This window comes from Microtus oregoni, unplaced genomic scaffold, assembly GCF_018167655.1.
Source record: "Microtus oregoni isolate MIOR12 unplaced genomic scaffold, Mior012 000069F_ref0000032, whole genome shotgun sequence".
Taxonomy (NCBI): Eukaryota; Metazoa; Chordata; class Mammalia; order Rodentia; family Cricetidae; genus Microtus; species Microtus oregoni.
Window position 1 is genome coordinate 1,572,905 of NW_024543976.1, and position 27,339 is coordinate 1,600,243.

General features: G+C 38.6%; 1 protein-coding gene across 2 annotated transcripts in view; it reads right to left on the reverse strand.

The window, feature by feature from the left end:
• The window catches only part of LOC121440611 (WD repeat-containing protein 7-like), a 284,512-nt gene that overhangs the window by 216,826 nt on the left and 40,347 nt on the right, over positions 1 to 27,339 (reverse strand). For both annotated transcript variants that reach the window (XM_041641378.1, XM_041641377.1), the window contains exons 13-14: positions 11,289 to 11,484; positions 7,342 to 7,556 (exon numbers count right to left, since the gene is read on the reverse strand). In XM_041641378.1, coding sequence (XP_041497312.1) covers positions 7,342 to 7,556; positions 11,289 to 11,484 — 411 coding nt within the window. The remainder of the gene's footprint in view (positions 1 to 7,341; positions 7,557 to 11,288; positions 11,485 to 27,339) is intronic.

Genomic DNA, 27,339 nt, shown 5'->3' on the forward strand with positions numbered 1-27,339 from the left:
TCTCCATAATAACACAGACTGTTATATGGGCAGCTGACTTCCCTACATCCAAACTGTCTTCCAAATAATGAAATGACTAACCACTTCAGGGGCTGAGAGTGGCTAGGAGATGATACAAGCAGTAGTCCCTCTCCGGGAGAAGGAAGATAACACGCCTCTGATTTTATATCAAGAGAGTGTGTCTAAGAGACACAACAAAAGAGTAAAACTAACTGCAGGGGTGCTGCGGAGGGGGAGGCTGTGGTAGGGAGAACGGCAGTGAGGCGGCCTGCAAACTCCGAACATCCCCTGCTGGAAACACACCTTTCTGTCAAAATTCTTGGTTTGTTTTTAAATGAAGGGTCCACGGTGAGATTCTGGGGGTGACTTGGTAAGAACTATACTAAGATGAAGGGGAACACAAAACCCTGGACCAGCGTGGTACAGGATTCCTCATTTTAGAAACACAATTTAGCAGATTCTAACCTATTAGTTGGGCTGGAGAGATGACTCAGCAGTTAACAGCACTGCCTGCTCCTCCAAAGGCCCTGAGTTCCATTCCCGACAACCACATCTGTAATGAGATCTGGTGTTCTCCAGAGGAAGCAACCTGGTCAGCCGTCCTCATCAACTTAGACCTTGAAACCCGATACGGACAAGTTCAACAGAACCGCCATGTATGTTCTGCCCACGCATGCTTCAGCATTGCCAGGGCAGAAATTTTATTTTTTCAATTTCAACCTATTAGTTGCTATTTTCTCTCATAACCGCCATGGTGGCCCACACCCACTGTTCCTAGTCACACTGACATTCCATTTGCTATGCTATCTCCCTGGGACTCTCTCCCAGTGGTACAGACCTTACGTAGTCCGAGACTTACATTATGAACTGCACACTGGTTCCCAGGCCAGAATAGGAGCTGCTCAGTGGCAGCACCTGCTCCATGTGGGTATGTTTAAAGCACTCTCCAGCTGGTTCTAGCTCAGGACCTAGCTCATAGCATGTACTCAACATATGCTGAACAAATGCAGAAATCAATCAACAATCAAGTATTAAACCAATGTGCAGTAAAAACATATTGTGTTACTATTTAAAGCACATTGTAACATTTAACTTCATTATAACCCAATTATGCCCATTTTGAAGCTAAAGACAAAACTAAGCTAAAAGGTTCACCAGTCACTGTGGAGAACCGTAAATCCAAGGTGAAAATGTAGGGGGAAATCGCTCTTTCTGCACCCACATGTAATTTCCCACGTGTCCTGAATCATACTAGTTCTGCAGAGACTCGAGAGAGGGAAGAGGTATAGTCAGGAAAGGAACCCTCAAATACTAGGCTACTCACACTGAGTCAAGGGAGAGCTGTGCAGATCAGAGTCCTCTCTCCACATGCTTCTGTGCAGTCAATTCTAGCAGTGAATTTTGGAAATACTGGAAGGCACAGCTTTCCAACTGTGTTTGAGGTGCCAGCTTTGTTTTGTTGTTTAAACTTGGAATGAGTATGTGGCTACAGCTCCCTACAAACATTCTGTACTCTAGTTAGACATGATACCGTAGCAAATGCAGAAACTGGCACAGCAAAGGACTCGCAGCACCCAGTGGGCAGAGTCTAGGCCACTACTGCAGCAGGGCAGAGCAAGGGCAATTTTCAGTCACTCACTCACTGGTACTGAGATTAACTACCGATGTAGAGAAAGAGAAATGGAAACAATCGTGCCCACTTGTTCACATGTCAGACAAAGGAATTAGGGCTAGGACAGAAACACAAGAAGCAGAGATCAGAGAGGAAGGAAGATCAGTGCACCCTGACGGCCTGACTTGGCGCTGCTGGCTGACAGTCCTGGACTCAGGCTCAGCTGAGGAGGAGTTAATACAAGGTGGTTCAATCCCAGGAAACATCAAGGGCTACATTTACAGAAATACACACAAAATGAGACCAGAAACCAAGAATTTTTGGACCGTAAATACTAAACCCTGATTGATGCTGACAAAAGCCTTTCCTCTTGCCCTTGTCTTTCCCTTCCCAGCTCGTCCTCCTACCAGCCACTCACCTGAGACAAGATGCTCTGTCTGCAGCAAGCCTGAATGCTGTTGAGTAAGAGTGTGCATGCATGTGTGCAGGAATAATGTGAGAAATAGGCAAAGATCTGCGAAATCCTGACTCCCTGTGATGACCAAATAATATATTTCCATCCACAGTTCATTTTAGGGTGTGCAACATAACCCATATATGCCACTATGAGTTCCACATTGGAAAAAAAGATTAAAATTTCAAAAAGTCATTGTCACAAACCCTTCCTGGTCATTCCAGGAAAATTCACCATACATGTAGATAAGTGATCTTCAACTTATTACCTGTGGCTATTGGTGGTTCAGGGACTCTCTTAAAGGTCAAAGAACAATTTCAAATAGGAAGGACCATAGGATATAATCACAAAATCATGTAGTAGCAAAGCAAATGACTAAGGTTACAATTGCTTATTTTGCAAACAGTATCAGCTTTGTATTTCTTTACAGTCATGTTAGCATTTAGCCACAGGTTCAAGAGACTTGATATTTCAATTACAAGTTGTTCATGTGACGTGCCAAGCAATGGCACAAAGGTTTTATTATATATGAGCATACACTGAATCTGTAGGTGGGATGTTTAGTGTTTCGCTACAACAAAAATGATGGACTTATGTCTGTCTTGCTCTTCAAATGCAATATCTAGTTTGTTCACAGGAATCTGAAGCTATTGTTTCACAGAACACTAGAAAAAGCATATGAAAGTCCGATTCCTGAGCCATATTCTCCAATCTTGTTTCTGCACAAAGCCTCTTGGATGGCATTGTTTCTTAATGTGAACCCTTCACCCAGAGAGAAACAGCAAGGTCTTAGAAAGCTCTTTTGCATCACCTAAAATTGAGAGCCACAGAGAGTCTCACAGGTCCCTGGCTGTCTCAACTCCAGTCATCTTGCCTGCCCCACTGGTTCGGCTGGAGACTACAGGCCATGCTCACCAGGCAGCCGCCCCTCCCTGAGAAACCCTGAACATTCGTGCCCTAATTTCCTAGAATTGAAATGTCCACCACATCTGCTCTTCACGCTCAGAGCAGCGCTTCACAACCGCTGCACAGCAGGATGGCCAGGACCTCCGAAAACTCTCAGTGCACTGCTGCGCCTGCATACAAGCTGAATCAGGAAGTCTGTGGCAGGAACTGGGCGGCCTTTAGAGATGTGAGATCCCAAGTGATTTAACATGAAGCAGTCTCGTGACCGCCATCATAGGGGTGTTATGTCACTGGGTTCCACCACTCCTTCAAAGACACCAGTCTCAACCTCCCTCATCCAACTGCGATGCTATGCTAAACCACACCAATCATTCTTCTTTAATCTCTGAGTGACAGGACTGCACTTGGCAACAGTTAAGGAAATGTACGCTCTATTCCCCATGTGCCTTCACTCTAGCCCATGATAACTGCACATTCAGTCCGGTTTCCTTGTTTTTAGCTTCCACTCCCTGCCCTGAACCTCTGTCACTCTCAGTTCCCTACTTCAGTGTCCTCGCTTCCCCTCATGGACTTCCCTTAAAAAACAGAAGCTTTAGAATGTTTTGCCCTAATTCCCATGTACTAACCCCAGAACACACCCATTCAAACATCAGCCTCTCCTCAATCTTTTCAATTTCAGAAAATAAGGTTTCCTTCTTTTCCTTCTTCCACATAGCCGATGCTCTGCCCCTAAATTGAATTTCCTCATTTATCAATGGTCAATTCTCCCTTTCCCACCTTGAAGCTCCCCCTCTTTGGTAGCTCTTCACCTTCAGCCAAGGACATTCCCTACCGTCTCCAAAACTACACCTCCATCTAATGGCTCTCTTGCTCCTTCCATCTCCTCTCATACAATTCGCTTGCTACCTGTTTCCACTTTTCCTAGTCTCTCTTTAATCTTTACAGTCTACTTTCTCCTGGGAAGATGGTCTGAAGAAAGGATACTCTGTCTTGGCTAGCAAGCACATTAGGTCCTTTGAAGGTTTAACATTGATTGCACTTAACATAGTGATCTCTTCTGCCTTGCTCCTCTTGAGTCCTACTTTGTTGACTAGCACATTCTCCTGGTTTCCCTCATAGGTGTTCCATTTCTCCTACCCTAATTCTTCCCCATCCTGCTTCCTTTAGAGCTGTTCTTTCTAAGAGTCTGTATATGAATGATCTCCCTTTCTTCCAAGGAACTAAGAACAAGACATATAGATGAAGGAGTCATCAATGTGTGGATCCTATTGCCCTATGACTCCCAACAAATATCCTAACATATGCAACACACGGGCACCTCAGGTTCACCATAAATCAAGCAAACAGCACTTTACCGTCCCTGTAAAACCTACTCGTACATTCAATATCACATTGATAGAGACACTTTCTACTCAATCAATCAGGGGACCTTTGAATAAACCTTCCTTATTACTCAACCCAATCAATCATCAGCTCCCACTGAACACAACTCAATTCAACTATTGAGTTTAAATTCTCCACTGTACTCCTTCTTATCAAATTTATTGACTGGCTTTCATGTAAAAATCCATATGAGTAACAAAATTTAAAGTTTTTTTTTTAATTTTGAAAGACGCTAAAATAAAAGGTAAAAGATTGAGCATCCTCCCTTGGTCCAAGATGATCCACCTTTATTTCCCACTATTATTGATCTCCAGTTGGATCTCCAACAACGTTGACGGTGCAGGGTCTCTCCACGGCCCTCTATGCTGAGCATATTGCTGCCCTTTTCTCTCTAAATATATTCCACACATCCCTCCTCCAAACAGCCAATCCTGATCACCGCAGGCTAGGACAGACTTCTGCAAAATTTCCTGCATTTCTCACCATGCCATTGGCTACAGAGCTTTGCAATTTATCTGTTCACATTTCCTAAGAGGAAATCATGTCTTATTTATTTGGCTCTCCAGTGCCTAACTAATCAATAAATGGTTACTGAACTTGACTGAGTCCATTATTTTGCAGCAAAAATATAAAAGTCAAAAAGTTTCAAAATACATTACATATTCTAATAAAGAATAGAATTTTTCATAAATCCTAAAAGAACTTAATTCTTCAAATTGCAAAAATATCAATAATTAGCTAAAAAAACTTATATTCAACTCCTCAAAGTAAAATTAAAGATAAAGAATCACTTATGAGGTCATAGATTGACTCTACTGAGTGTTCCTTGGCAATCTATAATTAAATTAATATTGGATGATTAAAAAACCAGGCTGGTCTCGATCTCACAGAGATCCGCCTACCTCTGCCTCCCGAGTGCTGGGAGTGATTCTTGTGTGACTTTTCTTTACGCTGCATCTGTTTAACTCTTTAAAGCTGTGTTACTGTGCTTGTCTAAAACACCTGATGGTCCTAATAAAGAAATGAACGGCCAATAACAAGGCTAGGTGGAGCTAGCAGACAGAGAGTATAAATAGGAAATCTGGGAGGAGAGAGAACAAGGAACAAGAGAACAATGAGAGGAAGACACTAGTGGCCAGCCACTAAGCTACACAGCAAGCCACGGAGAAAGAAGTAAAGTAAGGTATACAGAAAAAGAGAAAGATAAAAGCCCAGAGGCAAAAGGTAGTTGGATTAACGTAAGAAAAGCTGGCAAGAAACAAGCCAAGTTACAGCCAAGCATTCATATCTAAGAATAAGCTTCCATGTATGATTTATTTGGGAGCTAGGTGGTAGGCCCCCCAAAAAGCCAAAGATATCACACAACAGAGAGGTCATGGGCCCTAGGGGAAAACCTACTACTATTATTCTGCTAAAAAAAAATATATAGCGATAAAATGACTCCTAATGACATTCTGCTATCTATACCCATAAATCAGTTCACTGCTAAGCCAACATCAGAAGCTTCTTCATTATATTATATCACAACTAACACAGAGACCTACAAATGGACAATGTGAAAACAGTAAGAAACCTTGGAGATCTCAGTCCTAAAAGGAAAATTTTATCAAATCCCTTCCCTCAAGGCTTAGGGATCTATCTGGAATTAAAAAAAGGAAAAGCTTCTAGGAGCCAGAGGTAGTAGATGACTCCAAGGAAACAGCATCTTCTAGACACATCACAGTGGATGCACATAGGAATTCACAGAGACTGTGACAGCACGCACAAACAGTTGAGAGAAACCCTTAATGGTACAGCCAACATACATTTTTCATGAAGTGATTATCCTGCAGCCTCAGCTTCCTCGGCCTTTTCCCTCTTCTATAACCGATTCCTGTGTAGGCAGGAATCTACAGCAGCTGTCTGCTGCTTTTACCACCAACTGCACTATAAAATATCCTAGTCAAAGAGGGGCGAGCAAGACTGTAAAGGCGCATAATGAACCAGACCACTCACGAAAGCCATTCGTAACTAGGACTATATACTGCATAGTTTTCTACAATTCTCCTGCTATATAATTATTTTCCTGTTTTTGTATTTCTAGAAGTTATCATCAAGAAAAAGAATGTGTCTTTAATTCTTAAATTTATCAACAAGGAAAACAAAAACAAAACACAGACACATGCTTTCTTTAGTACCTTGTTTACACATACGCACAGAATTAAGATCATGTCAAATCGTATGAAACAATGACTTCGTAGGTAAAATATATGATTCTTTGAAATGAACGAAAAGCACAACAAACCCATCTAAGCTGTGATTTCTCCTCAAACTTTAGAGCCTGAACCTGAAAGCATGGAGCAAAGCTACAGAAGGATTCCCCAAGTCTAACTAATGAAATATAAAATACAACAAAGCCAATAAAACATTAATGTCTGGGGAAACAAAAAAAAGCTTGATCAAAGGGTGATATCAGTGCCAATTACTGGAGGATGTGTTTATGGAACAGTCTGCAGTATTTCATATACTGCCAGAATTCGCTGATTAATGGCTAATTATCAGTTTACAGGTGAGCCTTTCAACCCCTTCAGCATTTATACACAAGTTTAACCATTGAAAAAATGGAAACGAAAACCACACAATGAACAAAGGGCTGAGCTTTGTAAAACAAAGGATGGGGACCAGATTAATGGCTTGGGAATGCTGGTGCAACCTTCTGCCGAATGGAGATTTAGCTAGTGTCTTGATGGTAAATGTCAGTTAGAAAAATAAAACTTAGTTCATTAAATATAGTTTTAAGATATTTGAATGGCAAAAAAAATAATTTACTTTGTTAAAATGTTTAGTATGGCAAACATTCCAAAGTTATGCTGGATACATCCAACTAAAAAAACTACAAGATTATTTTGCATCAGTGTGGCCTCTCAAAATTCAGAGACACCCAAACCTAAATGACCTAAATGACCTCCCATGGAACCCACACACTGAAGCAACATACAAAGCTCACCTTATCAGAGGCCTCAGAAGCCAAGAGGTTAGTTGCAAGGGTTTGCAGCTTATGGTGGGCCATATTTTTAAGGGCAGCAAGACTCCGTCTTGTCATGGCTTGTTTCAGGTTGACTGCGGGATGACTAAGAGAGTCTACTGCAGCAGGAACGGCCTCATCGCAAGCGTTCAGTATCTCCACGGCCGTTATCCCCATCGCACAGCGGTCCAGAGCACCTGGAAGGCAGCAGGGCCGCACTTAGGTCACAATCCTATGAACTTGTGTTTGTCTGGGTACAGAAAGGGAAGGGCATAGTAGTTTCTGTAGGAATGTCTCATCAGTACTCACTCATAAACATTCCCTTGTGCTTCCTTTGTATACTCAGTCTCCATGTAGAATCCACAATTATTCCTCTCCCTTAAGGCTTCGCACACCTTCCCAGCAAAAGCAATTCAAAGCCACGCTTTTCCCCTTGTTTCCCTGGTGGTGTTCTTGACTAGTCTGTCACTTCCACATCACTTACAAACACCAATGAGCTCACCTTTCTTGTAGTTGTCTATCGACATTAAACAACAACAAAACTATAAAATGGGTCCATTTTCTCCTTCAATCATTTCTGAAGCCTTTGTTTCTCTAAGGAGCATCCAATAACAGGAAGGAAAGGAAGTATTCTGTCTTCTCCATTTAGTCTTGCAAAAATTTCTTCTTCATTGCTGCTTATCAAGCCCAGGCCTCATACATACTAGGCAGGAAGTGTCCTACCACTGTGCTACACCCCCTTTGAGAGTCTTAGTTTCACGAATTAAATGTTTCCTGTGTGTATGAAATAAGTATTATTTATACTCAGAGCTACTTCAAGTACCTCCTCTTGCCTTCCCTTCCGTTTATCTCCATCTGCACACTTCTTAGGTTAGAACACAGACCTCCTCCTGCATAACCTGAGCTTCATTACCACCTTTCAGAATCCCAGATTATTTTAATTTCTTTTCTGTTTTAGTGTCTCCATAATTCTAATTACCAGCTCACCAACTGTATATTAAATGTTTTAAAGATAAAATTATTCTTATGGCTGTTTTGGCTGCATGCATGTGTGTGCACTGCACAAATGCTTGATGCCTGCAAAGCCTAGAAGAGGGAGTCAGAGCCTCTGAAAGTCGAGTTGCAGACAGTTGTGAGCTGCCATGCAGATGCTGGGAACTGAACTTGAGTCTTCTGCAGTAGCAGTAAGTGCTCTTAACTGTGAAGACAGCTCTCTTACTTAAACTTTTACTTGCCTCTTCAAGTCCAGAACTATAAACTACACAAGAGCTAGTCAGTTGGGGGTGTTTTGTCACTCTAATATGCCTATGTGTAGCATTAACTACTAGTTGGCCAATTGCATATTTATTTGATAGCTTCAGATAGAGTTCTTGCAAATCCATGGTGGGGAAAAGGAAATAGATAGAAACACGGAAGCCAGATTTATTTTGTATTTCAACACTTTGTTTTTCCTCTTCTTGCTGTTCAAGCTGTAGCTAGTGATATAAAGGCCCCTGTAGAGTCAGGAAGGTACATCCTGAAGGTACTGACATTATTTATTTATTAAACTTATTTATTTATCATATCAATAAAAAATGAAGCTCTATAAATCAGATTCAGGCAGGATTTGATGTATGAAATGTATTTAAACTCTGAAAGCTACTTGAGCCATCAACATAGTGTCTGGGGAACCGGGGGCTCAAATGTGAACCTGCTCACACTGAGTGCTTTTCTGCTTGTTTAAAAATCACCTCTGCTGGTTGAGTTTAGGTTAGATACCCTCAAATATCTCTCTTACTCATTCTTGTGTCATATTTCAGTTGCTGTTTTTCTTTTGCAAATGCAAAGGGATTGCTTGACGTTTTTTATCATTGAGGGATACTGGCTTTGGTTTTATAATCTATAGCCTTAATTATGTTAGAATATGTTCTTTCAAGCCCTACAAACTAGGCTTTTTTATTAAGAAGACATGCTGGCTTTTAACAAGGGATTTTCCTGCATCTTTTGACGTGATCATGTAGTTTTTGTCTCTAAGCCAATGTATGTGGTTTATTACATTTACTGAACCATCCTTGCATCTCTGGGAAAAAGTCGACTTGGTGATGGTGAAAATCCTTTTGAGGTATGCCATTAACTGGTTTGTTATTGAGTTTTTTTTTAATTATGTTAATTGGACAGGTCGGCCTACGGTTTCCTTTTTTTCCGTGTATTACCTGGTTTGGGTACTACAGTTAGGCACACTGGCTTCATAGATAGATTTTAAAAGTATTCCTTCTGCATCTATTTTTTTTTATTAATGTAAGCAGGATTAGCTGTAGATCTTAGAAAGCCTGGTAAGATTCTGCTGTAAATCCATCTGGGTCTAGCTGATTTTAATCAGAAGGCTTTTCTCTTCATTTATTGTGGCTCTGTTAGATTGTTGATTTCTTCTTGGTTTAAGTCTGGTGGTTTGGATGAACCTAGAAATTAATTCATTTCATTTATATTTTCCAATTTAATGGAGCACAAATTTTTAAATTATCCCTTTATGACAGTCTGAGTTTGTTTGGTATCTGAACAATCTGATAATCTATTTATCATATATTGGTTCTTTGTATTGTTTTGTTTGTTTCAATAATTTCTGCTCTGGTTTTTATTATTTCTTTTATGGTCTAGATTTTAGTATCATCAAGTCAGTCATCTGGGTTCCTTCTAGCTTTTAATTTTATTTTTTTAAATATTTATTTATTTATTTATTATGTATACAGTGTTCTGTCTGTGTGTATGTCTGCAGGCCAGAAATGGGCACCAGATCTCATTACAGATGGTTGTGAGCCACCATGTGGTTGCCGGGAATTGAACTCAGGACCTTTGGAAGAGCAGACAATGCTCTTTACCACTGAGCCATATCTCCAGCCCCTCCTTCTAGCTTTTTAATGTAGGCACTTAGAACTATAGTTTCACTTGCAGAGCTATTTTATAATGTGTCCCAGAGGTATCACTGTATAGTGTTTACATTGTCATTTAGTTCCGGAATTTTTCTATTCCTTTTATTTCATTGACTGTTCAACATTCAGTGATTATTTGCTTCATTTCAATGAGCTTTTGTACTATATACAAGTCATGATTTGTTTGCTGTTAATTTTAAGCCTTGTAGCACTATGTTCAAATAGGATACACAGAACTATGAATAATATGCTGTAGGTCCTATCTTCTCAGGCCTGTCTGCCTGATGTTCTGTGCTACTTGCATCTGTATGGGTGTGACTTTTCCTTGATTTGAGGAGTTTTCTCTGAGGATGTTGTTAAAAATCTTATCTATGTCAATGACTTGCATTCTTCTCCTTCATCTATGTCTATAATTCAAATATTTGGCTTTTCATAATGTAACAAAGTTCTTCCAGGTTCCTTTTGTCTTTTTCACTTTTCATATTCTTTCTTGAGTGGTCCAATTCCTCTACTTTATCTTTGAGACATGATATTCTGTCTTATACTTGGTCCATTCTACCTTAAAGGTTTCCCCTGAATTTTCTAGCTGGGATATTAAAGTTTTCAATTCCATCTTGGTTTCAGCTTTATTTCTCTTCACTATTTCTACCTTTTTAATGATTTTGGTTTGCAAATCCTCTACAGTTGTTTTTATCTTTTTCTACTGTTTCTGAGCATGAGACAAAACTAGCTCTTTCAACTTGCTTGGCAATTAATCCCATGAATAGCGTCGACATCACTGCAAATTTGTCGTCCTCTGCACATTATCCTCAACTGCATGCCTTTAAGAGCTGTCAAACCACTCTACAAGATTTACAGATTACTCCAAAAAGATGGATGCTACATAGGCCTTTATGGATAAAAATAATATGAGAACGGATAGTTATAAGAAGTATAAATACATTATTTTCATATAAAGAACTACGTTCAGGAAATCAAATGCATCCTTTTAACTTCCTATCCCTTCTTCATGTTTATGCTTACCAGTGTCCATCTGCCAGACATACACAGAGCCGTCTGTGCATCCCACCACCAGGTAGTCATCCGACGGCCTCCACTTGATCACCTGAATAGGAAACAGGTGGCGCGATGCCAACATGATGCATTTTTTCTCCCGTAAACTTAGAAGTCCTACTGAGTGGTCACTGGCTACAGAACAGATGCAATGTTGAACTCTTGCCTAAAAAAAGGAAAAGAAACCTTCATTATATTTACATTAAAAATAGAGTAAGATAGAGCTTGTCTCCCAATAACTTAAATGAAAATTACTTATATGTATGTTCCACTGAAAAACAACCACAATATTTAGATATTTTGAACAATTTCTTCCTTGATGTTATAAATTAAAAGTTTGGGGTTCAAATGGATTTGCTTTTAAATTCATATAACGTAAAAGTTAAAACTGGAAGGCTGTCATTAAAATATGAAAAAGACTTCACAAAAATGATTGCCTTATATATATATGGGAAGGCAGAACAGGGCAGCAGGGAGGTAGGGGTCGGGTGATCTGTCAAGTGGTCTCGTCCCACAACCTGAACTAACTTTTGTTTCCTAAGAGAGAAGCTTTCTGTGGTGTATTTATCTTTCTGTCCAGGAGTCATATAGGCCCATGCTCCTCCCTGCCCTTTTGTCCCAACATCATGACCTCACAGAACTGCAAGAAAATCATTCCTTGAGGACCACAGCTATCACACATTATCTGCAGACTGACAATCCTGTCGCCGTTGTGGTCTCTGCTTATAATGGCAGAAGGTGCAGCACTTTACCTAACACAGAGCTGGCTGGACGGTCTTCAGTGTATTCCCTGCTCATCGCTAACCTCTGCCCATCAATTTCCCTTTAAAACAGTACCATTTACAAATAAGCAGAGAAAGATTTTCACTAGCAAGAAAGCTGAATCTACAGTACAGAAATTAAAATCTAAAGACTATGAATGTCTATAGGACAGTTTGTAAGCAATTTAAAACTTAACCATATGACATCTGAATGTATTATGACTACCGCTCTAGAAATAAGTCCCATAACACTGCACAGAATCTGCTTTATACACAGGGCCTGGAAGGGAAACCTGCAAATAAACAATGCTCTGCTTCTCCTGCCCAAACACTGCGCTGTGAGCTAAAAGCAACATTTCCCTACTTCTCCAGGAAAGAAATGTCAACAGTTGTCAGGTGAAATGGGCAGGGAGCAAGGGGACAGCAAGTATGTAGGAGGAAAACTGGAGGTGCATAGCTCTTGTTTTATTGACACTGTTTTTGTGTTTGCTTTGCTTTGTTTTGAGCCAACTGTCTTGGTTTAGACCAAGCTGGATTTGGATTTATGATACGCCTGCCTCAACCAACCAAGTACTGGAATTGGAGGCTTTTTTGAATGTACCATGTGGAAGATTTTACAAGAGGTGTCTATCACCCCACATCTATGGATATTTCTGGGATTAGTAGTTCTCCTTGGCACTATATGTTTTGACAATAGAAATATGATCAAGTCTCTTAAGACAGAGGTTGAACGTTTAAAAACCATTGAGAATGACAACAATCTTCTCAAGAATCAGTTTGAAGTTCTCCAGAAAGAGAACAGATCTTTGTTTAACATGACTCGGTTAACTGAGCAAAACTTAGAATAGGTACAGGCTGATGTTAAGGAGAAATTCATTACAATGGAAGAAGGAACAGCTGCTTTGGATTGTAAATTCCAGCAGTCCCTTTCCATAGGAACTGAAACATTAACTGAGAGAATCAAAACTGCTGAATGTGACAATCGAATTTTGTCTAATGCTTATGACAGATTGGCGGAAAGATTGTCAATACAAGAAGGCACGGTTTATGCCATAAAAATTATGTCCAAAGATGACAAGTTATCTCTAATGGACAAATTTCATACTTTAGAATCCTCAATGAAGGCTTTGGAACATAATTCTGGACAAGAGATTCAGACATTGCAGAAGGCAATGGTGAATAGAATTGAAAAGATTGAGGAATTTCTAAATTCTGATGAAGTAGAGCAAAGGGTAGAAAGGCAAATTTTAACTACATCTGTGCATAAATCCCTCCGGGACAATTTCCACAAAGCTCTACCTACAGCTCAACATGCCTTTCCAGTAATAACAACAGAAAAGGAGGTTGGTTCCAGAAACCCTAGGGTCATCAAGGAAGATACATGGGAACCTGTCCGTATGAATGATCTTAAGGAAATTAAACAGGCCGTCATGACTTTTGGGATGCACGCCTCTTTTGTTAAAGAGATGCTAAAATCTTGGGCCACAACAAGCAGAGCAACCCCCTCGGACTGGCTCCAGCTGAGTTCCGCAATTAAAATGGAAATGCTTATTCAGGCAAGAGGCTAGACTTTTAGAACAGCAGGAAAAGGCGAAGGGAATTGACATTTCCCCAGATAAAATTCTAGGTGAAGGGCTCTTTTCCGACCCTCAGGAACAAGCTAATTTGGATGAAAACATACTCTCCATGTGTACTACAGCAGCCTTAAGGGCTTGGGACAGAGTACAAGACCCAGGACAGAGAAAGGAATCATTTGTCACAGTTAAACAGGGTCAGAGAGAACCCTTTAGTGACTTTTTACAAAGATTAACTAAGGCTGTACAAATAGGGATATCTGACCCAGAAGCAAGACGTATAATAATTGAGTCTTTGGCTTACGAAAATGCAAATGAGGAATGCAAAAAGATCTTGGGGCCTTTAAAGTTCAGATCAGCGTCCTTGGAAGAATGGGTCTTGCATACACTAAATGCTGACACATTTGACTATGGCACTGAAGCATGGGTAGGAGAAGCAATTTCCAATGGTAAAAGGAGACACCAGAATACCAAATGTTTTAATTGTGGCAAAATGGGTCATATGAAAAGGAATTGTAAACAACGGATTTTCAGAAATAATAATAATGCATCTTCTACAAATAACAGAAATAGGAGGACTCAGCCTTCAGGTTTATGTAGAAGATGTGGAAAAGGCAGACACTGGACGAATGAATGCAGGTCTACAAGAGATAGACAAGGCAACCTGATACAGACGGGAAACGTGAGAGGGGGGCCTCACAGGCCCCCATGGCAAACATGGTTCAGACATTTCCAGTTTCTGCAGAGAACATGCCTCGTCAAGAAAATTAGGAAGCCACATGCCTACTGTTACAAGCAATAGTAATAAGAAAGATGAGTTACGTGTGTTTTGGCAAACTTCTATAAATGATCAAAGACCTAAGCTGAGAGTGTGTGTAAATGGCATTTTTATTACCGGCTTGCTGGACACAGGTGCTGATTAAGTATCATTACCCCAGAATCTTGGCATCCATATTGGCCTCTTCAGAATGTAAATGTTCAGCTCCTGGGAATTGGAACCCTATCACGAGTAAGGCAGAGCACGAGATGGGTTGAATGTATAGGGCCAGAGGGACAAATAGATATGTAGCTAATATTGCAATGAATTTATGGAGTCGTGACCTATTACAACAATGGAATACCCAAATTAACATTCCTGCTACTTCTAGAGCCTATATTTTTGAAAATAATGTTAAAAGATATTACCAACGGAGAAAACCAGCCATTAGGGCTGTGCAAGAACAAGCAATTGATGTCCCTTCAGAGATACCAACAGCCTTGCCTCTAAAATGGTTGACTGAGAAACCAATATGGACAAAGCAATGGACTTTAGCTGAGGAAAAGTTACAGGCTTTAGAACAGCTGGTACAAGAACAACTAGATGCTGGACATATAGAAGAATCTACCAGCCCTTGGAATTCTCCTGTATTTGTGGTTAAGAAAAAATCAGGTAAATGGAGAATGGTGACAGATCTCAGGGCCATCAACAAGGTTATTCAACCTATGGGCCCTCTGTAATCTGGAATTCCTTTGCCCTCTTTATTACCAAAAGGATGGCTTCTCATAGTTATTGATCTAAAGGATTGTTTTTTCACGATACCTTTGCAAAAAGAAGATAGAGAAGAATTTGCCTTCACAGTGCCTACTTACAACAATTCTCAACCTTCGAGGAGGTACCATTGGGCCGTCCTCCCCCAGGGTATGTTAAATAGCCCCTCCCTGTGCCAATATTTTGTGATCCAACCATTGCAAATAATATGCAAGAAATTTCCCAAATCTATAGTATACCATTACATGGACGACATTTTGTTATCTGATTCAAACATAGATACCTTGAACAGACTGTTTGAAGAAATACAGATACTGTTACCTAAATGGGGATTGCAAATTGCTCCTGAAAAGATTCAGAAGGGAGATTCTGTTAATTATTTAGGTTATAGAATAGGTTTGCAAAAAATTAAGACACAAAAGGCACAAATTCAGAGAGATCGCCTGCGGACTCTTAATGACTTTCAAAGACTGTTAGGAGACATTTCCAGTCTACGACCAGCTATTGGAATAACACCTGATCTAATAATTCATTTGAACAAAACCTTGGATGGTGATAAAGATTTAAACAGTCCCAGAGAATTAACAGCTGAAGCAGAAAAGGAACTGACAATGATTGAGGAGAAATTACAACAGGCACATGTGGACAGAGTGAATCCAGAGCTCGATTGTATTCTCGTCATATTACCATCAAAGATTTCTCCTACAGGAATTTTAATGCAGAGAGATGATATTATCTTGGAATGGATCTTTTTACCACATAAACCAAGTAAGAAACTGAAAACTTATGTGGAGAAAGTCTCTGAGTTAATTATAAAAGGCAAGCTGAGACTTTGTCAACTAGCAGGTATAGACCCAGCAGAAATTATAGTGCCTTTCACTGCTAATGAACTAAAGAAATTATGGGAAGATAATGAACCATGGCAAAGAGCTTGTGCTAATTTTTTTGGGAGACATTAATAACAACTATCCAAAAAGCAAGAGGCTTAACTTCATAAAGAGAACTTCTTGGATTCTTCCTCGAATCGTCCGTGATGCTCCAATAACTGGAGCCCGTACATTCTATACTGATGCCAATAAATCAGGGAAGACAGGTTACAAATCAAAAGACTTGGGTAAGGTGGAACAAAGTCCTTATGATTCTGTCCAGAAGGCAGAATTATATGCCATTCTTATGGTACTAAGAGATTTTAAAGAACCTATTAATATAGTTACTGATTCACAATACGCAGAAAGAGTTATTTTACATATTGAAACTGCTGAATTTATACCTGATGATACAGAACTAACCTCAATGTTTATCCAGATTCAAGATTTGATCAGGAACAGGCTTTGCCCTATGTACATAACACACATCCGATCCCATACGGGTCTGCCAGGTCCTCTAGCACAAGGTAATGCAGAAATTGATCAATTATTGATTGGTAGTGTGCTACAAGCCTCTGATTTTCATAAAAAACATCATGTTAATAGCAAAGGTTTGAAGAAAGAGTTTTCTATTACATGGCAACAAGCTAAGGAGATTGTGAAGAAATGCCCTACCTGCTCTTCCTATAACCAAACGCCACTGCCAGCAGGGGCTAATCCGAAGGGCACCCATAGGAATGAAATCTGGCAGATGGATGTGTTCCATTTTGCAGAATTTGGCAAATTGAAGTATGTTCATCACACCATTGACACTTATTCAGGCTTTCAGTAGGCAACTGCTTTAAGTTCAGAAAAAGCTGATTCAGTAATCACTCATTTATTAGAAGTCATGGCTATCATGGGTATACCTACACAAATAAAGACAGATAATGGTCCTGCTTATGTCTCTAGGAAAATGAAACGGTTTTTTGATTATTACAATATCAAGCATGTTACAGGTATACCATACAATCCTACAGGTCAAGCAGTTATAGAAAGATCAAATCGAACTATAAAGGATATGTTGAACAAACAGAAAGGGGTGGAAAACATCCCCAGAAATAGGTTACATAATGCTTTGTTAACTTGAATTTTCTCAACGCTAATAAGAAGGGAACGACGGCTGCAGAAAGACATTGGATAATGGAAAAGTCTGCTGAACTAAATCAACCAGTTTATTTCAAGGATGTGCTGACCTCACAATGGAAGCCAGGAGATGTGCTGCGTTGGGGAAGGGGTTTTGCTCTTATCTCCACAGGTGAGGAAAAATTATGGATACCGTCAAAATTAATAAAGGTTCGGTTTGAAGAAGAGAAGTCACTTGGAAAAGATAAATAACAATTCATTCACAAGGATGACTGGCATTCAGATGGTAAGGATTACAGATAGGTTGGGGGCAGGGTTCTTTTCTTATCTCCACAGGAAAATACTCATCTCCAAAGAATTTAAGGTACCCTGAATATTTAATTACTGATGGATGGAAAATAGTTACGACCCACTAAACATCAACAATAAAATTCTATACATATTGTAAGTATTGATTTTTTATATATATTTATATGTTTTATTGAACACTTCTTTATAAATGTGTAGAGCTGGTTTTGGAGTTGGACGATGGCTCAGTCCCTCTTCAATTCCAAGCCTGTTAATAAGGGATATTTCAGAGTTTCTGTCTCAGGTCAGGAGCCATGAAATGGGACAGAATAAGAATAATTTTATACTTGATAAGCTGTCTTTGCCTTTCCTCATATCTGTGTCTTTCTTTATATGTCAGTATATGTCCTTGTTGTTAATGTTTAAATTTCCCATAACAAGCAACATATTTTCCTACATTAATCTTTGAAGTTTCCAGGATGAAGATGGGGCCCGACAACATCAACTCAATCTGGTTTTTATGACGTCATGAATTTTTTTTTTTAAGCGCTAATTTTAGACCTGTTTTTTGGTACCAACTGCAGGAGACAATTTCCAATGATGCACATTTTTGACAACACTCTGGTCGGACCTTCTCAAAACGCTCAGAGACTAGTTATAATTTTCTTAGGTCAAAGGTTAATTTGGGAATTTTACCATCATTTGCTTTCACAGGGGCCCCTAAGAAGAACGTTGCCCCCATGTCAGCTAGAAGCAATCTAAGAGGACAACGTCCCCTCTCCCAACAGAGTTTGCCCACAGGGTTAGGGACATCTTTTAGTGGTTGGTTTAGGGTTGAGGGGATGGGGAGATATTGTATGGAATTAGGTGTATATTAAAAAAAAAAGGGAGGGGGATTAACTGGTTTGATGGGATGATTGGTATTTGTGACTTACTGTTTTTAGAAAATTATATTGTACTGTTTCTTGTATATTGATATACTGAATATTGAATGTGAGTGTTCCTACCTCTATTTTTGTATAAGAGTATGCTTATATTGTATGGATACATATATCATATCACAATGTACATTTCTACCTTTGATACTATTTATGTAATAACATTGTTTACATTTGATATGTAATGACATTGTTTACAGGTGAAGATCATTGTCTTCATATTGCACAATTGTTTATTCTCTTAGTTTTCAAATTAGATAGGTATAGAGAATTATATGTTTGTCATATTTATTCTTAGGTTAATCAGGTCTTTTAGATACATAGAGATTATTTTTAGTATAGATAGTATAATCTTCAGCCTCTTTGAAGAGCTGTAGAAAAGGGCCTTTAATCTAACCTAGAATTCTGTGCCAACAAGACACAATTACTCCTGGCAACACCACTCTACTCCCGAGAGATCGTTGAGCACCAAAGACACTCCACTGGGAGCTTGTCTTCTTGGCAGAACTGGCCTTTGGGTTAAGAAAAGCCCATACCTCAACTACTGACTAAGATATGAAACAGGATTGTCTTATCTTGCCAAGACAGGGTAAGATAATTCTAAGAAAGTTCCTTGCATTTGATAATGGTATTCAGTTATGTTAGGCCTTAGCCAAAGTTGGTTAACTCAACATTGCAAATGAGACTTTGGGTGATTGCCCAGGTAGTCAGTTGTCTCTGTCATTTGTTGCACATTTTGGATATCTCTCATTTGTTAAGTAATATTCTTTCCCTTCTCAGATCTTTGATGGAGTTGAAGATTATTTAATTGTAGTTACTCTCTACATTATTTAGACTCCTTGAGATAGAATGTCTATCAAAATTATTGTTCTCAATATTGTTTGTTATATTTATCATTTGTTATTATTGTTTATAGTTATATTTGGTTTAGTTCTGTCTTATTTAGACAAAAGGGGGAGATGTAGGGTTAAGTCAGCCCCTTTAGGGGGCGGGGTTTGCCTCAGGCATTTGTTGAAGGATAAATCGAGCACTGGGAGGCTGTGCCCTCCTTTTTTTCCTGCCTCCTGGGAAAACGGCTCCATGCTGGAACCTCGGTTCTGTAAGTTTGTTTATATATTAAATATATATATATATATATATATTCTTTAATATCTGCCTTTACAATTATTTACGCCGATACAACTTTCTAATTAGATGAGTGCAATATCAGTAGGCAATGAGTGTTTTCTATTTTGCACTACCCCTCACACATGCATACACACAACCACACACCACACCACCCCTCCCACATGCATACACACAACCACACACCACACCACCCCTCCCACATGCATACACACAACCACACACCACACCACCCCTCCCACATGCATACACACAACCACACACCACACCACCCCTCCCACATGCATACACACATCAACCACACACAACACCCCTCACACATGCACACACACATCAACCACACACAACACCCCTCATACATGCATACACACATCAACCACACACAACACTATCCCTCACAAATGCATACACACATCAACTACAACCCAGGTGGAGTTAATACTGGCAGGTCATCATAGCATATTGTCACCTCGGCACTAGGGATTACCTCTTTCATTAGACAGCATTTCACTGGGGGTGGGGGAGGTGTTGAAGAAGTTAGTAGCCAGTTTGGGCTACACAGTGAAACACTGTCTTTGAAAAGAAAAAAAAAAGCTAGTCCTTCATTAGTGCCTCAAGTACTCATGTGTAACTGTTGAATTTTCAACTTGCCAAGTGCAAAGGAATCTCATTTAAAATATTGAGGAATATAGTCAGTATTGGTTCCTGTGTTGGTTAGAGCTAAGATTAGGATCTACTGTAGATGTCAACATCAGAGATACACAGCTACAGACAACCACTGAAAGTTGGTGCTGTTGGGGTAAGTTTAGGAGCTGTGGCCTTGCTGGAGGAAGCATGTCACTGGCAATAGGCTTTGTGATAGTTTAAATGAGAATGTCCCCCATAGGCTCATGTTTGTATTTTTGGTCCCCAGTTGGTAGAACTGTTTGAGAAAGGTTAGTTGTGACCTTGCTGGAGGAAATGTATCACTGGGGGTAGGCTTGAAAGTGTCAAAACCTCACACCATTCCCAGGATGCTTTCTGCTGTGTGCTTGTGGTTCAAGATGTGAGCTCTCAGCCACCATACATGAGGTTGTATCTGCCACCTCCCTGGAATGATGGGCTATTATCTCTCTGGAAGCTCAAGATAAATAGGTGACTCATTCTAAAATATGAAAAGAATGCAATCCATCTTCATAGGAATACTGAAAAGTATTGTATCATATTGCTCTTATAAAGAAGAAAAATAAGGGAAATACAGAACAAATATTAGGTAAGAGCATAGCACACACTTTACAAGTAAACTATAGAAAGGACATTTAGGTCTTAAACGTTGTTAGAATGTGGAGCTGGAGGAATGAAGCATTGGCTAACAGTGTTTGTTCTGGGATCATAAGGACAGGAATTAAAATCCCAGCACCTAAGCAACAAGCCAAGCAACACCAACATGCATTCCACAGCCCAGATGGGGCAGACACAGGAGGACCTTGGGGTCCCAACCCAGGCAAGATGCAAGCCCCACATTCAGGGAGAGATCCTGCCTCAAAGAAGCATATTGAGACTGACAGAAGGACAGTCAACATTCTCTTTTGACCTCCAATCCCAGCTCACATGCAAGTATGAATACCAGCATGCACACACATGCACCTTCATACTCAAACACACATGTGTTTTAAAGTAAACTATAATGTCCCAAATCTTTATGGCCACCCAACACATCTTCTTAACACATAAATTTACCTAAATAGAAATTCACTATGTAGCCAAAGATGACCTTGAACTTCTGAATGTTTCTTGGACTGGCCTTAAACTCTTTACATAGATAAGAATAATGTTGAACCTATCATCCTGTCTACAACAATTGAGTGTTGGAACTACAGTTCTATGTCACCACCAGGCCTGGCTTTCTGTGGTGTCAGAGAATAAACTCAGGCCTGGCTTTTTGTGGTGTCAGAGAATAAACTCAGGACATCACTCACGTTAGCTAAGCAGGCACTCTAAAAACAGGGCTACAGACCCAGTCCCCATGATTTGTCATCTCTTACAATGCAATAATAATGAAGTTGGCAAGTATCCCACAAAATGTTGTTTGGTCATTTATAAAAATTACATACCATCTCTGAAAATAATAAAAGTATTTGGAGAATTAACCTTAGCTTTACTACAGCAAACACTCTTGAAATAACTAAAATAATCAAGAATGAAAACACACATAAAAAATCAATATTACTAAGATCAAGAAAGAATAGTTATTAGAATCAAGAAAGAATAGTTATTAGAGATACTTAACTCATAAGAAAATATGGTCTTCGATTTTTAAATATAAATTAAAATAAGCTTAATTTTCCTTCTTTCAAGAAAATGCTAGTCAAATTCATATAAAGAAAACTAGAATAGAGCAGAAATTACTCAATATAGCAAAATCTGATTAATTTTGATTCCACTAATTAATTCTGCATTGATGGCTACCTTTGAAGCCTGTATGAACAGAAAGAACAAAGCAAATACCTAACCTATTTAATGTAGAAGGAAAAAGACCATTTAAGGACTACTTTGGTATTAATTTTCCTTCAATGAACATAATTATGATAAATAATTCTTAGCTATCTATTAGATGAAAGCACTTAAAAGATTTGCTAAAACACAATTAACATGTTCTTATCTGTCCTCAGAATTATTAAAGAAGCACTTCCTAAAAATATTTAACGACTCACATTTCTTGACTTAGATCCAATTTCCATTATGAGTAAGTTCTAGAGATCATAGCACTAAACATCTACTTCATGTATAATGACTAATTCTATAACCTATTAACAGCACTCATTATTCCACTACTTCAGCATGGAATCACCAACTGAAGATGATTTAAAACAACAGCATTATAACAAGATAATGGATAAAACATTTTGATGGTGTAATTAAAATGATTATACAAATAAAGCATGGCGACTCATACTTGTAACCCCAGGGTTTGAGAAGCTGAGCCAACAGGAATATGAATAGCTCAAGACAAAGCTAGGCTACATAGAAAGCTCTAGGCCAACATGGTTACAGAGACACACATGACCAAGGTCACTCAATTACAAATGTAACACATTTTCACCAAAACTTATCGGGAAATAATCCAGCTCAAAATTCTTTTGATCATTTGCAGATTTAAAAATTTTGGTGTGAGGGTGTATAAATTATGTGTACCTCTGTGCATATATGTACATTATAAAACATACATAACTTTTTAAAGACTAACTCAAGGTTTAAATTAACAAACTTAAAATGGGATTTTGAATTACTTACTAATGCTCATAATGACATTCAATTAGGCAACACCATAAGGCACAACAATTATCACTGTAAGGTTTCAATGTCGATGATAGTAGATACTAATACTTTATGCAACTATGACCCTTGTCCATCTTTCCAATGTGTTTCAATGATTGCTCAAATCCAGTGTGGTTAATTAGAAGATCTATTTTTCATTGGAAATGACTTCCATGGCTCAGAGGATATGAGCATGTGTAGCTTTTGAAGATTTATTTCAGGTGTGGTTTCCGGCACCCACGAGGCACCTTACAATCATCTGTAATTTCAACTCTAAAGTATCCAACACCCTCTTCTGGCCTCTGAGCACATTTCACACTTGCCACTCACTCACTTACACACATGCAAATAAACACTTACAAACATAAAATAAAAATAATTAAATCTTTTTGAAACAATATCCCATGCTAGTGGATTAGAAGTATTAATAATAAAAAAATGGCTTTTCTACCAAAAGCAACTGACAGGTTCAATGCAATCCTCAACAAACTCCAACACAATTCTTCAAAAATCTTGAGAGGACAGTTTTTAGCTTTACATAGAAACACAAAAGATCAAGATAGCTAAATCAATCCTGAATAATAAAAGAACAATTGGAGTTATCACCATCCCTGTCTTCAAAATGTACTACAGGGATATAGTAATAAAAACAGCACAGAATTGGAACAAAAACAGACACATTGATCAATAAAATTAAACTGAAGACCCAAACAAAAATCTACACACCTATGGACAGCTGATTTTTAATAAAGAAGCCAAAAATGCACATTGGGGGAAAAAAAAACCCAGCATCTTCAACAAATGTACTGATGAACTAGACAGCTACAAGCTGAAGAATCCAAACAGGCCCATGCTTATCACGCTGCACAAAACTCAATTCAAAATAGTTCAAAGACCTCAACATAAACACTGAATCTGAGAGACAAGAAACTGGGGAATAGCCTTGAACTCATTGGCACAGAAAAAGACTTTCTGAAAAGAAAACAGTGGTGACAGCCATATTAGAAACTATACAATACAAGGCGAGGCAAAAGGATCATGAGTTCTCTGCCAGCCACGGCTACATAATGGGTTATTATTTCTAAAAAGAAAAAGTCCTGGAATGTAGCTCAGTGATAGTGCACTTGTCTAACATGTCTGAGACCTTAAGGTTAATGTTCAGAGCTGAAGTTTTGTTTTGTTGTTGTTATTATTATCCTATACAACATAACCTACAAATCCCTTATATAAACATTTTTAGATGCACACTTGTGAGAGAGCCTCTGGACACCTACCTCTCTGTGGCAACATGTACCACTATTTTTTTTTCTATACAAGCCATTTATTTGAAATGCCAACTATATGTAGGATAGTCAGTGTTACATGCTTATCAGTAACAGTAGAAAAATAGAACCAGTGAAAACCTCTGTACAATTGTGATGGTACTCAAAAGAGAAATGTATCGTTTACAATGCTTCACACAGACGAGTTCAAGTTTGGAGGTACCTAAATAAAAATACTATATATTTCTTTAAAAAACACTATGTACAATTGAAGCGTAAACAAGTCTTACAAAGTACTGGTTATGCAGGTTGTAGAAAACACTTGCATAGGACATGAAATCAGTTTAAGAAAGATTTCTGAGCCTTTAGCATTGAAGGCACTTGACTCTACCATTAACAGCACAACCACAAGAAACTCGGTGGTGGAGGCCAGATGTGGCACATACATGGCAAGGGGAGCTCAGGAACCTTGGGCTTTCAGCCACCCCATCTAAGAGCAGAATTCCCTGGGGCCTACCCAGAGAACTTGCAGTCATGTGCAGGTTCACCCGAGGTCTCTTCCAGAGCTTATCTGATCTCAGAGCTCACATAAACACACAAGTAGAAGATATTTCCAAGACACAAACTTGCAAACAGTCATTCTATAGAAATGGCTGCAGCATTATAATATTCTGAATATGGAAGATTGGTACAGTCATGGATATGTATTTTTTAGGGAAAACAAAATCAAAAGAGTTGCTCAGACAATAACCACACGAAAACTAGCACAACTGATGGGACAAAATAACACACTTTACAGAGCACTGTTCACACAGCAGTGTTGAGAGAAGATAGTAAAACACCTCTAGGGCGTGCAGAATAGCTCTTAGCAAGATTTTCTGAATGAGGCTTGAAAGTAACTACATGGTAAGACATTGTGAACCACTGCAGACCCGGGAATAGCACCCATCACTGCTGCAATAATAGTCTATTGACTACAAAGAGCTTAACTCAGCCCTAAGAAACACATGGATGCCTTATCACTGTAAAACAATGGCCTTATGCAAATTTCATGAAATGTACCACGATTTTTGAAATTAGTGATGGTACCATTGCCCACCCATGTAAATGATCAGAAACTTACATTTACTAAGACTTAAAAGAACAAAGATATAGAAGTTCTCGTATTTCTTCCCATAACCCAATTGAAAGCCTCACAATTTTAACCTCTGCAACCAGTCCTCAACTGACCTCAAACTATCAATCCCATTAAAAAGTGTTTCATTGCTATAGCGAATCTGTGCTGCCTGGACTAAGCACTGGCAGTATTTCATAGGTTATAATTCTTTACAATATTAATTATGTGTTAAAAGTAATATATAGCAATGGCCTCAAATGCTAAGTTAAAAGTAAAGGCTAACAACCAACAACAAGGTATTTAGTCAAAGTAAATTCTTTTTGGTGAAAAAAATAAGATAGCTGGAATAAGGAGAAGTGGAAAAATATTAAATCAAAACATCAAGACAGATATTTAGTTTTCAAAGAAATCTAATCGTAATATTTAAAAATGTTCATTGAAATTGCCAGTTAAAAATCCCCCCTTCTTCAGTGCATCAGTGCTGAGGAGCAGAATGCACGCGTTATCTCGGTGTCTGCGAGTCAGAACATACCACCGGAGTCATCCAGTCTGCCCTTACCCGTTTTAAAGCATTCCCAGAAAGCTCTCATGTAATGTGTTCTTAAGCAAGACTTACAGAAATTACAGGCAGCTGGTTTAGCCTACCCACTAGCTCCCTGGGGGATGATTCCATTTTCCAGTGGATTCCAGTGTAAATAATATTAATTCTCATTTTCTAGATTTGCTAGTTTGTTTCCTGACTAAGTTACTCCTTTGTTGGCATTTTTTAGGACCAGTCTTGTATTTTTCTGAATAATTTTCTCTTCATATAAATATCCTTGACTGTGTTACCTTTTAAATATACGCATCACTAGAAAGCCGTAAGTGACCAGCTGCTTTGGCTCATGAATCAATCCCACTTGTCTCTTACTCATTACTTCTTGTACTTCCCAGAACTCTTTCTTTGGAACATACAAGTGCCTTTAACGTGTCATTTATCATTTTAAATATACTACCTAAAAGTACAGTCTATGAAATTAAATATTAATTTCATTTACATACTTGCACAAAATGGCCTCAAAACAGAATTTTTTCAATATCAACTTTTATTAAAAAACAAGGGGGAGCTGTTTGTTCATTATCTATTTTAAAAGATTATATGAGCCAACCAAAATACTGACAAAAAAACTACATGAATAACATTACCTCCAAGGATAACTTTAACATCCTCTTTTATTCATTATATATATAGATGGTAAATATATATTTATATTACTTAGTGTAAACAGACATATAGTGTAATTATATTTATTTACAGTAAAGATATAAGATGGGTAGACTCTACATTGTTATTCAAAAACAGCAAACAAATATGAATATTCTACACAAGATTCAGACAATGCCAGAGAAAAATTCATTTAAAAATAATAGTGATTTTGTTATATTAGAAATGAGAATTTTTATTCTTTTCTCATCCTACAGTTATAAAAAAGTTTCATATTTGTTTTTAATTCAATCACTGCCTTACTCAAGCTTTATTGACCCTTTTAGCAGGGAGGGGATTCCAAGCTTCAAAAATGTAAAACTATACCAAAAAGAAAAGCTTCCCATAAACTAAGTTACATAAACTGAAATATATATAGATTAAAGAAAAGAAAGGTACTTAGGTGGGGATGACACACACCTTTAACCCCAGCATTCTAGAGGCAGAGACAGGTGGATCTCTGAGTTCAAGGCCAGCCTAGTCTACAGAGTTCAGGACACCCAGGATTACACACATAAATTCTATCTTGAAAATCGCACAACAAATCAAAGAAGGAAGAAAAGAAGGGAGGGAGGGAAAAAGGAAGGGAGGGAAAGAAGAAAAAACTCTACAGAACCCATGCAAATTAGCCAGCCTTACGTCATGGCCTTATAATCTCAGAACCACAACTGCAGAGATCATATCCTTGAGGCTCTCCTGGTTCAGGAAGCTCCAAAATAATAAGAACTCCTGTCTCAGAAACAAGGTGGACAGCTTCTGAAGAATGACCCGAGATTGACTTCTGGCCTCCAATCTCAAGTACGCACATACATTCTACAATTCTCACAGAATCAAATTAGTAACCAAAGAATCAAACAGTAAGAGATTATTTTCACCTGCATATTTTGTCAAAGATAA